General features: G+C 47.0%; 1 protein-coding gene across 3 annotated transcripts in view; it reads right to left on the bottom strand.

Moving 5' to 3' along the window:
• AHRR (aryl hydrocarbon receptor repressor) overlaps positions 1-12,433 on the bottom strand; it is a 93,352-nt gene that overhangs the window by 68,316 nt on the left and 12,603 nt on the right. For 2 of the 3 annotated variants that reach the window (XM_058707606.1, XM_058707523.1), the window contains exon 2: positions 3,587-3,659. The exons of the other annotated variant lie outside the window; for it this stretch is intronic. In XM_058707606.1, coding sequence (XP_058563589.1) covers positions 3,587-3,651 — 65 coding nt within the window. In that variant the 5' untranslated portion in view covers positions 3,652-3,659. The remainder of the gene's footprint in view (positions 1-3,586; positions 3,660-12,433) is intronic. 3 annotated transcript variants of the gene reach the window in all.

Genomic DNA, 12,433 nt, shown 5'->3' with positions numbered 1-12,433 from the left:
TGTCCCGTGACGCATCTCCGCCACCCCATTCCCCAGCCCCATGGGCCAGAGCAGGAACCACCCCACCCCACGCCCACGGGCACGAGAGGGGATGGGGGTTGAGGGGCTTCAGGCTCAGGCCCAGGGGCATGTGGAGTAAGTTCCAAGTCCCTGGGCAGAGACTCAGCAGGTGATAGGGGACAAGGACCAGTGCCATTAGCACAGGGATAGTTCAGGCTCAGATGGAAGAGAGCCCTGGCACCAAAAATATAAAATACCTGGCGTACATCTGGCAACGCTCCCTGAACTGATGTGTAGATTCAATGTAATCACAATTAAAATTCCAAGAATGCTTTTTATAGGAATTGACACACTGATTCTAAAATTTACATGGAAACGCAAAGGACCAAGAATAACCAATGAAATAGCAAAATCGGGGGACCTATCCTTCTGACTTTAAGCCTGTCATAAATCTACACTGTTCAAGATGGCTTGGTATTACAGAAAAGATAGAAATATAGAACAAGGGAACAGAGTAAGGAGTCTAGAAATAAACCCACAGATTTTGGACAATTCATTTGATGAAGATACTACGGTAGTTCAAGGGAAAGAAAGTCCCTCCAATAACAGGGCTGGTCAACTGGAAACCCATGAAAACAGGTGAACACCAACTGTCACCACACATAATCCCCCCAAATTAACTCCAAGTGGGTCACAGACCTAAATCTATAGCCTATTATAAAACTTTACAAGAAAATACATAAGATCTTTGAGACCTTGGGATAGCCACAGGACTCTTAGAATACACACATACACTCAAACTCATAAAAGAAAAAAATGGGTAAGTTGATCTTCATCAATATCTTTTAAATGTCTTTTGAAAATCACCATTAAGAAAATGAAAGGGGGGAGCCTGGGTGGCTCAGTCAGTGGTGCGTGCGACTCTTGATCTCAGGGTCATGAGCTCGAGCCCCATGTTGGGCATAGAGATCAGTTTTTATTTATTTATTTATTTATTTATTTATTTATTTATTTATTTATGAAATTTATTGTCAAATTGGCTTCCATACAACACCCAGTGCTCATCCCAACAGGTGCCCTCCTCAATACCCATCACCCACCCACCCCTCCCTCCCACCTCCGATAAACCCTCGGTTTATTCTCAGTTTTTAGGAGTCTCTTATGTTTTGGCTCCCTCCCTAACTTTTTTTTTTTCCTTCCCCTCCCCCATGGTCTTCTGTTAAGTTTCTCAGGATCCACATAAGACTGAAAACATATGGTATCTGTCTTTCCCTGTATGACTTATTTCACTTAGCATAACACTCTCCAGTTCCATCCACGTTGCTACAAAAGGCCAAATTTCATTCTTTCTCATTGCCACGTAGTATTCCATTGTGTATATAAACCACAATTTCTTTAATGTTTATTCACTCTTGAGAGAAAGAGTGTGAGTGGGGCAGGGGCAGAGAAAGAGGGAGGCACAGAATCTGAAGCAGGCTCCACACTCTGAGCTGTCAGCACAGAGCCCAACGTGGGGCTCAAACTCATGAACCACGAGATTATGGCCTGAGCTGAAGTCGGACGCTCAACTGACTGAGCCACCCAGGCACCCCTAGAGATTACTTTTTTAAAAAAGAAAATGAAATGAAAAGGTAAGCCATAGATTGGGGGAAAATGTCCACAAGAACTTGTATCCAGAATATGTAAAGCAGTTTCAAAACTCAGTAAGAAGACAGCAGAGAAGATATGTGGATGGCACACAAGCACATGAACAGACGCCCAGCGCCCGTGGGGAACGAGGCAGATCAAGCCGTGTTGAGGCGGCACCACCGCCCATAGGGGACCTGGGTAGAAGGCAGAGGACCGAGAGCTTCTGCGCACTGCCGGGAAGCAAGACGGTGCAGCTGCTTTGGAAAACAGCTTGGTGGTTCCCTAAAAGTGAACACACATCTGCTGTCTGAGTCAAAATCCCACTCCTAGGTATTTACCCAAGAGAAATGAAAACATACATCCACACAAAGACTTGTGTGTAAACATTCGTGGCAGCTTTGCCTGCAACGGCCCAAACCTGGGAAGCACCTGAATGTCCATCTGCAGGTGAGTAAACAAAGCGGTGCGTCCAGACCCTGGAGCACTACTCGGCAGCAAACAGGAGCACGCTCCGTGCACACGAAGCGTGGATGGACCTCAAGATCAGGCTGAAGGAAAGAAGCCCAACAAAATGGTGTTTGATTCCACTTACGGAAGATTCCAGAGATGCAAAGCAGGCTACGGCACAGAGCACGTCAGGGTTGCCTGGATGGAGGTGGAGGCAGGGACCGCAAGCACACAGGACACTCTGGGTACGATCCGAGTGTCGGTGACCTTGATTTTGGTGGTGTTCCATGGTGCATACACCTGTCAACCCGACCAGACTGCACATTTAACCACGTGCAGCGCCACAGCCTTCAGTTACAGCCCAATAAGGAAACAGATGCAAGTGACCAACACCTCCAGGAGCCCGTGGTGCCGTTCCTTACGCAACGTGACTGTGTGCTCACCAGAATGAACCCTGTCCAGCACACACAAGCAGGACTCAGGCCCACCACTGCCCCGCCCCGGACCCAGTCGTGGAAACACTCAGCCGCCTCCTGCCTCACCCTCCACTTGCAGAGCCCAGGAGGCCCGCAGTGGCCACACAACCAACTCAGGTGACAAACTCACTTTCCGAAGCCCCGCCCCTCAAGCCTTTGTTGCCTATCCTTGGTTGGGGGCCTCTCACAGAACCCTGCAGCCACCAGGGCCCAGGAGGGCAGCCTGGGTCACAGAAACACAGGCCCAAACACAGAGCCTTATATACACATGCTCACACTGACTCAAACCGAGCTATATTACACACACACACACACACACACACACACCAGAAACCCAGCCAACAGTGCACACACTGCAGGACCCCCTTGGAGGAGCCAGAGGCAGCCCCTGGGCTCTGGGAACCACACCTGCTGGCCTCATAGCAGGACAGTCCCAAACCCCTGCCACAGAATTCACACCTTGTTGCCCTGAACACCTTTGGGCTGCTGGTAGGACTGTGAACACTGGTGTTGTGTCCAGGAGGTGAGGGTTACAGGTTCCTTTCTCTACTCTGTAGACCTCCTGGAGGCCCACAGGCAGGGGGACAAGCCCCACAGTGTCCTTCATGTGTGGCAACGCTCGCAGGGGCTGTGGGTGTGTCCTTGCGAGGACAGGTTTCACCAGGGCAGGGAGGAGATCTGGTGCTCACCAAAAACCATGGTGACATCTCGGCCCCCCGTGTTGACTTCTAGCTGAAAGGTGTCACTCAGCTTTGCCTTGTCTTGCCTTGCAATCAAACTTAGGAAAGCAGCCCAAAGTCGCTAAGAAAGGCAGCAGTGGGTTTCCAGCTGCGCAGAGAACCCACGACACACCCGCCAGCCCCAGGCGCTGGGTCTCATGCTGTTTCTGCAAGCCCCTCTACCCATCGGAAAGACTCAGCAAAACCTCTCCCTCATTCACTTTATTCCTAAAATTCACTCCTTTCAATGAAAATGCAAATACTTTCCCCCTTCATCAGGAACAATCAGCAAAAACAGAAGATGTGATACTTTACTGTTTCTGAATGGGCTTCCTTCTTTTCCTTCCAGCATACATGCACTCCCCTGGTGGAATCATCATTTCTGGCCCTAAAAAAAGGGGGGGGGGGAGCATAAAGTTTGTTATGTTGAAGAGAGCCCAGTGCCCGTATGACTCCCCAAACCACCAAAAGCAGCAGCATTGGCCAAGGTCGGCTGTGTCTCTAATCAAGGAGTCAACACTGAGCCCACGCTGGGGGTCCCACTCCTCCTTGCCAACTGGACAAGACCCAAGGTGATTCTGGCACAAAGCCTGCCCACGTGAAGCACTCACCCCCCCTCTCACTCAGCAGGAAGGTGCTCAAGGGCCACGTGAGGACACACAGCCCTGACCATAACATCTCCCCTTGACCGGCAGCGTCATGGTCCCCCAGCCTGACCTGAGGATCTGAGTCACTACACTCACACAGAGACTAGCCCTCCACTCTTGCACCTGGCTCAGAAAGCTTACACTCTTGCACCTGGCTCAGAAAGTTAAATATCCTGAGCTTGTCCTCAGAAAACAGAAGCTGTTCCACAGGCATCCAGGAGCAGGAGACACAGCCAGGGTCCTAAGGAACAGTTTGCTGCGTCAGGGCTCTCATGGGGCTGTTTCCCTGGCAGGAGCCGCATGCACCCTCTCTTGGTGGGGTTTGTGGTGGGTCTTCTTCCTCTTTCCATCCCTCCCCTTTGTGGCCTTGCACTTCTGAGCCAACAGCCTTCCTCTTTTGTATGTAAAAGCTCGCACTCAGCTCCATAGCCCTGGACTCCACTTTAGCCACTAACTCACGGCTGCCGCCCAGCTGAACACACCCACCAGCCTCCACCAGCAGTGCTGGACACGGCGCCTGTATCTGAGAGTAGGTCCTTAAGGAGTAGCCCAAGACCTGTGTCCTAAGGCTGGTCAGTTCACCCATCACCTCAAGAAGGGCATCAAAATCTTGATTCTTCCATGCAGTGGGCTATCTGAACCCTCATAAACATCCTGTGCAGTGACCACTCATTGCTAGGCACTGGGCGAACAGAGTTGGAGAGTGGGTTAAAAGCCCTCGCCTGGCCTTAAGAAGAGGTAGGCCCAACACACAATGTTCACCCTGTGTGTGAAGTGCCATGAGAACATTGGAAATGTGTAACAAATGTGCTTTAAATATAAGAAACACGCTTTGAATATAAAGATATAGACAGGTAAAGTAAGTGGAGAGGAAAAGATATGCCACGCAAACAGGAATCAGAAGAATCTGGGATAGCTATGTGAGTAAGACAAGATATAACCAGGGACAAGGACGGATATCGCATGAAGACATAGCAATCCTACATGTGTATGCATCTATAAAATATGTGGAGCAAAAATGAATAAAACTGAACAGATAATTCGTCAGAGACGTCAACACTCTTGTCTCAGTAATCGATACAGTAAGTAAACTGAAAATCAGGAAGGATTTAGAATACCCAAACAGTAACAGACTTGAACTACAGAACTCTCCACCCAACGACAGCAGAGTGTGTATTCTGTGTACATGGAGCATTCATCAACATAGACCAAATTCCAGGACTTAGAACAATCCTGAACAAATTTAAAAGTATAGAAATCATACAAAGTATGTTCTGTGATAATAATGAGATTAAACTAGAAAGATATATGGAAAATTCCTAGATATTTTGAAAGCAACATGCTTCTAAATAACTATGGGTCAAAGAGAAGGTGTCAAAGAAATTTAAAGTATTTTGAACTTAATTAAAATGAAAACACAACATACCAGATTTTGTGGGACACGGCTGAGCAATACTTTAATGGAAACTGACAGTATTAAGCATTTATATTAGAAAAAAAGAAAAGATCTCAAATATTTTGAGCTTCCAATTTAGTAACTAGAAAAAGAGCAAATAAACCCAAATCAAGCAGAAGGACAGAAATAATAAAGAAGAAAAATCAATGAAACTTAAATAGAAGAAGAGAAAAATTGATGAAATCAAAAGTTGGTTCCTTTAAAAGAGGAATAACATTGATACACCTCTAGCCAGATTGGTCAAGAAATAGAGAAGACACAAATGACTAAAATAAGGATGAAAGAAGGGTCATCACTACAGATCCCACAGGCATTAGAAAGAAAATAAGAGTATATGACTAGGAACTTACTTGTATCCCCCCAATCCCATATGTTGGAGCCTTAATCCTGCATTGGAAGGGGTGCCTTTAAGGAAGTGATTGAAGTTAAATGAGGTCTTAAAAGTGGAGACCTGACCTGTTAGAACTGTTGCCCTTATAAGAAGAGGAAGAGACACCAGGGGTCTCTCTTCACTATGTGTACAGAGTCATTGCAAACCAAGAAGAGAGCTCTCACTGGAAACCAAATCTGAAGCTTTGGGAAGGTCATGGAGAAGACGTGACTGCCAGCTGAACTGTAAGCTGGACCCAGGTACTAGGAAGGTACTCATCCCCTCCCCTGTCCTTGGATGTGGGTTCCACTCAACTTTCCTGCTCCCAGAGGCTGGTCCAAGGACACAGCCTTGAATTGGGGATGTTCTGTTGAGAACACATGCAAAGTATACATGGCTGAGCCCAGTTACGACCTCTTTATAAGCTTTTAAGATATAGCCAGTGAGTATGGGATCTACTCATCTTTCTGCCATCTGAGACAAGCTTTCATATGTAAGTTCTCTTTGCTTATTAAAACTGCCACCTACCTGGCGAGTGGCTGGTAGTGGGAGTGGCTGCCTCTTTCTTGGTCTCTCCCTGCCCTCCATAAACAGGGGCTAATTTCAGAATACACCTAGGAAGTTCCTGAGGAGTTTGCAAAACCACCAAGCAGGCACCTGGATCTTGGACTCCCAGCATCCAGAACTATGAGAAATAAATGTCTGTGGTTTAAGTCACCCAATCTATGTATTTTGTTATGGCAGCCCAAGCAGACTAAGACAAATACTATCCCCACAAATCCAACAATTTAGACAAAACAGACCAGTTCCTTGAAAAGCACAATCTACCAAAACTCACTCAAGAAAAAAACTGTTTGGTCTGGTCCTACCTCTATTGCAACAACAAACAAACAAACAAACAAACAAACAAACAACAATAACAACCAAAAAACACCTAGGCCCAGATCGTTTCACTCGTAAATTTTACCAATTAAAGAAAAGAGTAATAATACCAAGTCTCTGCAAACTTTGGAAGAATATTGAAATTAAAATTGAAAATTGAAAACTCATTTATAAGTTCAACATTACTCTGATACAAAAACCAAAGACATTTCAAGAAAACTACAGACTGATATCTCCCATGAACACAGACACAAAAATCCTCAATCAGATATTAGCAAATGGAATCCAGCAAAACAAACAGGGCAAAACATCACCACAAGTGAGGGTTATCCAAGAATTCAAGGCTGCTTCAACATCCAAAAATTGACCATTGTAATTTACTACATTAATAAACTAAAGGAAAAATACGTATGACCATCTTACACATGAAAAAAAGGTATTTAACAAAATCCAAACCCATTCATAACAATGAAAAACTCTCATCAAGCTAGGAATAGAAGAAAACTTAATTACTCTAATAAAGGGCATCTACAGAAATGCCTACACCAGCGTTACAACCCACAGCGGGAAACTGAGCTTGTCCTCTGAGTTCACAGGCACGGCCCTTCATTTCCCTTCCTACTCTGTGCCACATGTGTGTCCTAGTCAGGGCAATAAGGTGAGAAAAAGCAATGCCAGAACATTGGGAAAGGAAGAGACAGAACTCTATTCCCAGACAACACAACTCTACATACAGAAAATTCCAAAAAGTTTACTAAGGTAAATGTCTTATAATAATTGAGTTCAGCAAGGTCGAAGGGTAAAAGGACAAGATACAAAAGTCAAGTGCGTTTCTGTAGAGTAGCCATGAACAATCAGAACACAGATTTTTAAAAAGCAGTACCATTTATAATAGCACCAAAATAAAAATGAAATACTTAGGTATTTCAAGAAGTTCACTATGTGTATAACTGGGCTCTAAAGAGTAGGAGGTTATAGAAGGCGACAGAAAGAAATTTAATAAATAGTAAAAAGTTGTCCAAACATAATATAAACTTACAGATTTCAGAAGGTCAATAAGTTCCAAGCACAAAAACATTTAAAAAAATTACAGCAAAGCCAGTCATAATCAAATTGCTCATAACCAGTGATATATAGAACAATGTTAAAAGCCACCAGGGAAAATGACCATCGGGTACAGAGAAACAAAGGTAAGAATGAAAGTGGGTGCCTCATCAGAAAAGTGTAGAGACTACGTCTTTAAAGCACGGAGAGAAAAACCCTGAAACTTAGAATTCCACACCGTTTGAACATAGCTTTCAAAACTGAAGGCTAGAGACTTTTTCAGACATACAAAAGCTGAAAGAATTCACTGCCAGCTGACCCACACTATAAGAAATGTGAAAGGGTGTCTTCAGGCCAAAGGAAAATGATACCAGATGGTAACATGGGTCTACAAAATGGAACAGGAGGCACAGAAAACAGGAACTGCTGGGTACAAAACCAAGGTTTGTTCTTACTATTTAAATGTCTTCAAAAGATAACTGTTTAAACAGCAATGATAACAAGGTATCGTGGGGTTTATAGCATATGTAGCTGTCAGGGCAACTGTAGCAACTATAGCGCCTGGCCAGGAGGGGAAGATTGAAGGACCCTGGGGCAGGCTCCTATGCTGTTGTTCCCTGGGAGGTACCCTCGTCCTCAAAAGTTGTGCCAGGTATCCATTTATTGCCTCCAGGCTCCAAATCCACCCCTCCTTGCTCATTCTGCATGCCTGGCAGACCCTTCAAGCATTTCTTCTTTTATAGCACAGTATGGCCCCTGCCAGCAGAGGCCCCGGAGGGACTTTGCAGGAATAAGGGGCTTCTGCTCCCAGGGTTTTAGATTTTCCTTTGCTCCGGTTCACCACCACCAGAGGTGGAGAAACTCAGTGACCTTCTCCACCATCCACGGGGCTGAACTATACCCTCTCCAGGCCCGAGGGACCATGTCCAAGGGCATGCTTTCAGCATGCTCTCTCTGCCAGCCCTGGAGTGCCCTCAGAGTCGCCTTGTCACCCTTACAGCCACTCCACCGTTGTAGACATTTCTTCCTCAAAGTCTCTCAGTTCAAACAAGAAGTTAAGTTAAAAATACAAAAAGCTGATTTTAAAAGTTGCATACTAAAAACATGACTTGTCAGGGATTTGTTCCTATGTAATCAGGGAGTCCAAGTGAGACTGGATGATTCGATATTGATAGCTGCCCATCTGTGCTGGTTGATGAATAAGTTGGGCTCATCATAAAATTCCCTCCCTTTTCGTCAAAGATTTGAAATTCTCCATAAGAAAAGGTTTTTAAAAAGCATTAAAAAGAAGCAAAATGTGGCATAAGAGCAGACAATCTGTGGTGCCAAGGCCGTTCAACGGGGAAAGAAGAGTGTCTTCAGCAAAGGGGTAAACCGAGTGCCCACATGCAAGAGGATGAAGTTGTTTCCTGCCTGACACCGTATGAAAAACCAGCAAAATTAAAGACCTAAGTGTAAGAGCAAGCTCAAATTATAAAATCCTCAAGGATAACATGGGGCTCTAGCTTCATGACTTTAAATTTGGCAACGGATTCTTAGATATGTCACCAGAGGCACAAATAAAAAAGTTAAAAAAAAATACATGGGAATCCATCAAAATTAAAAACCTGTGCTTCAGAGGACACAGTGAAAACACAACCCACAGAATGGGAGAAAGCGTTTGCAAATTATGCATCTGATAAGTCTACTATTCAGGACATATAAAGAATTCTTACAACTCAACAACAACAAAAAGACAAATAGTACAATTAAAAATGGACAAAGGACTTGAACAGACATTTCTCCAAAGAAAATATACAAATGGCAACAAACACATGAAAAGATGCTCCACATCATTAGTCACTAGGGAAATGTAATGAAAGCCACAAGGAGACAGCATTTCACTCCCCACTAGGATGGCTACCAACAAAACAAAGGGAAAATGGCAAGTGTTGGTGAGGACGCGGAGCGACTGGGACACTGTGGCTGCTTTTGCCAACGGAAAATGGTACAGCTGCTGTGGGAACCAGCGCGCAGTTCCCCGAAGAGTTAGAGTTACCACACACCCCAGCAAACTCCACTCCTAGGTGTAAGTTCAAGAGAATTGAAAACACACATTTAAACAAAATCTGGCACACAAACGCTCATAGCTTCATTATTCACAAAGAGCCAAAAAGCATAAACCACCCAAAGCCCACCAACTGATGAACAGATAAACGAAGTGTGGTCTATGCACACAGCCACATAAAGGAATGGGGTTCTGATGCGCACCACCACACAAATGAGCCATGAAGATACACGAGAGAAGACAGACACAAAGGGTCAGGTATGGGTTCCATGTGGAAGGAATGTCCACAACAGGCAAACCCATAGACAGAAAGTAGGGCAGTGGTTGCCAGGGCTGGGAGGAAGGAATGGGGAATGACTGTTTAATGGGTGCAGAGTTTAACTTGGGGTGAAGAAAATGTTTTGGGGGTGCCTGGGTGGCGCAGTCGGTTGAGCGTCCGACTTCAGCCAGGTCACGATCTCGCGGTCCGTGAGTTCGAGCCCCGCGTCGGGCTCTGGGCTGATGGCTCGGACCCCGGAGCCTGTTTCCGATTCTGTGTCTCCCTCTCTCTCTGCCCCTCCCCGTTCATGCTCTGTCTCTCTCTGTCCCAAAAATAAATAAAAAACGTTGAAAAGGGGCGCCTGGGTGGCGCAGTCGGTTGAGCGTCCGACTTCAGCCAGGTCACGATCTCGCGGTCCGTGAGTTCGAGCCCCGCGTCGGGCTCTGGGCCGATGGCTCGGAGCCCGGAGCCTGTTTCCGATTCTGTGTCTCCCTCTCTCTCTGCCCCTCCCCCGTTCATGCTCTGTCTCTCTCTGTCCCAAAAATAAATAAAGAAAAAAAAAGAAAATGTTTTGGAAGTAGACAGAGGTGGTAGGTGCCCAACTTCGGCGATATGCTAAATAAATACACTGAACGATACATTTTTAAATGGTTACTTTTAGGTTATGTGAGTTTTACCTCAACGAAAAGCACAACACAAATCTATATGCAAATACAGGTGGAGTTTCCAGAGTGGAGAAGTGGATAGAGCACACTGAAAATGTCTGAGGGTGTTCTGCACAGAGGGAGCGGACAATGGGTGGGAGCTGCAGGGCCCTGGGGGACAGATGTACATTTCTGGGCTGCCAGGGATGAAGTGGGCAAGCACAGGAGCGTTCTGGAGCATGTGCAGGGATGTGGCCTGGCGGCTGCGGGCTACAACACAAACGGATGGACAGATGCTTTGGCCTTCTCAGCCTCACCCTGTGCCACGGCCACCATGCGTGCGTGCACTTCTCTGGGAAGCCAGGTCAGGCCTTCAGTGGCTGGAGGCCAGAGTGCAAGGTCACCATCCCAGGCCTGGCCCCAGCTTAGGGGGACAAAAGGCCAGGGATGTTTCCTTGCACCCCGAGAGGGGCCAAGCACTCAACAGCCCACAGAGCCACCCGTGAAGCCAAAGGTGAAGGAGAACCGGGGCGCCTGGGTGGCTCAGTCGGTTGAGTGTCCGACTTCAGCTCAGATCATGATCTCACACTCCGTGAGTTTGAGCCCCGCGTCGGGCTCTGTGCTGACAGCTCAGAGCCTGGAGCCTGCTTCCGATTCTGTGTCTCCCTCTCTCTCTGCCCCTCCCCTGCTCATGCTCTGTCTCCCTCTGTCTCAAAAAAATAAATAAAAACATTAAAAAAAATTTTTTTTAAAAGGTGAAGGAGACCCCATCCCCAGCATCACCATTCCTCAAATGAGCCCCAAGCCAGGAGCAGGGATGGTGTGGGGGTGGAGGAGATGACAGAGAAGATGAGGAGGGGGCCAGGGACACTCCTACGGGGGGTGGCACTGACCCCCTAGTTACCCTTCACCCACAGCCCTCTGCCCCAAAGCAGAAGCTGGGACAGGATCCAGGCTCCGTCTTGCACGCTGCCTGCCTGCCCCACAAAGCCACGTTCTCCCTCCATGTCTCCACCTCAGCATTCAGAATGACCCCCAAAACACAGGTTATGGCAAAAAGCAACAACCAAGGGCAGATAAAAGTCTCCAGACACCACCCCCATTGGGGTTTGTGTGGAAGAAATTAAAGGAGTCGGCCCATTGACACCACCCCCCACAGAACTCGCTGGAAAAACCACAGTTTGGGGTTCCATCTGTGCTGAGGTTTCTGCCCTAGGAACCCAACATGTAGGAAGTGGATAGTATGGCAGTAGGTTGCTCCATTTTACTAAATACGTGCCCTCTCCTCAAAAAGATGAAGCCTCCTTGGGATAGGACCAAACTCCTTGAAGAAACGCCCCTCTGAGGCAAGACACAGGTCTCTGCCTCAGATGCAGGTGACAGACGCCTCGTCAGTAAGCAGGGGAGGGGGAAGGCAGGAGACCCTCCACACTGGGCTCCTTGTGGCCTGCGGTTGGCCTGGACCAGGGTCTTTTCTGCAACCATGGTCATTGCTGGGGTGGGAGGTGGCCAGAAGCCTGGGCACCACAGGGGAACCCGCGGGTGGGAGCTGGGCCCAACACGGTGGTTTGTGGACCTTCCATCGCTGCTAAGCTCTGAGCTGACTGTGGGTTTCTTTGGAGAAACCTGAGCTTTTATGAGAATTTTTCTCTTATGGTAAAAGCAATGGCTGTCCCAAAATTAAAACCCCTCCCCATGCAGTGGTGCCCCATCACCCCTGTCTGGGTGTGTGTCCCCAGCCATCTTTCCACAGGCACGCAGTGCTGCTGAACTGCACCAGGAGGTCTGAGTCCAAACTCCAGCAGTTACCAGC

This window comes from Neofelis nebulosa, chromosome 1 (genome assembly GCF_028018385.1).
Source record: "Neofelis nebulosa isolate mNeoNeb1 chromosome 1, mNeoNeb1.pri, whole genome shotgun sequence".
NCBI classification, from domain to species: domain Eukaryota; kingdom Metazoa; phylum Chordata; class Mammalia; order Carnivora; family Felidae; genus Neofelis; species Neofelis nebulosa.
The sequence above is the reverse complement of the archived record's forward strand: the minus strand, read 5'-3'. Positions and strand labels throughout refer to the sequence as shown.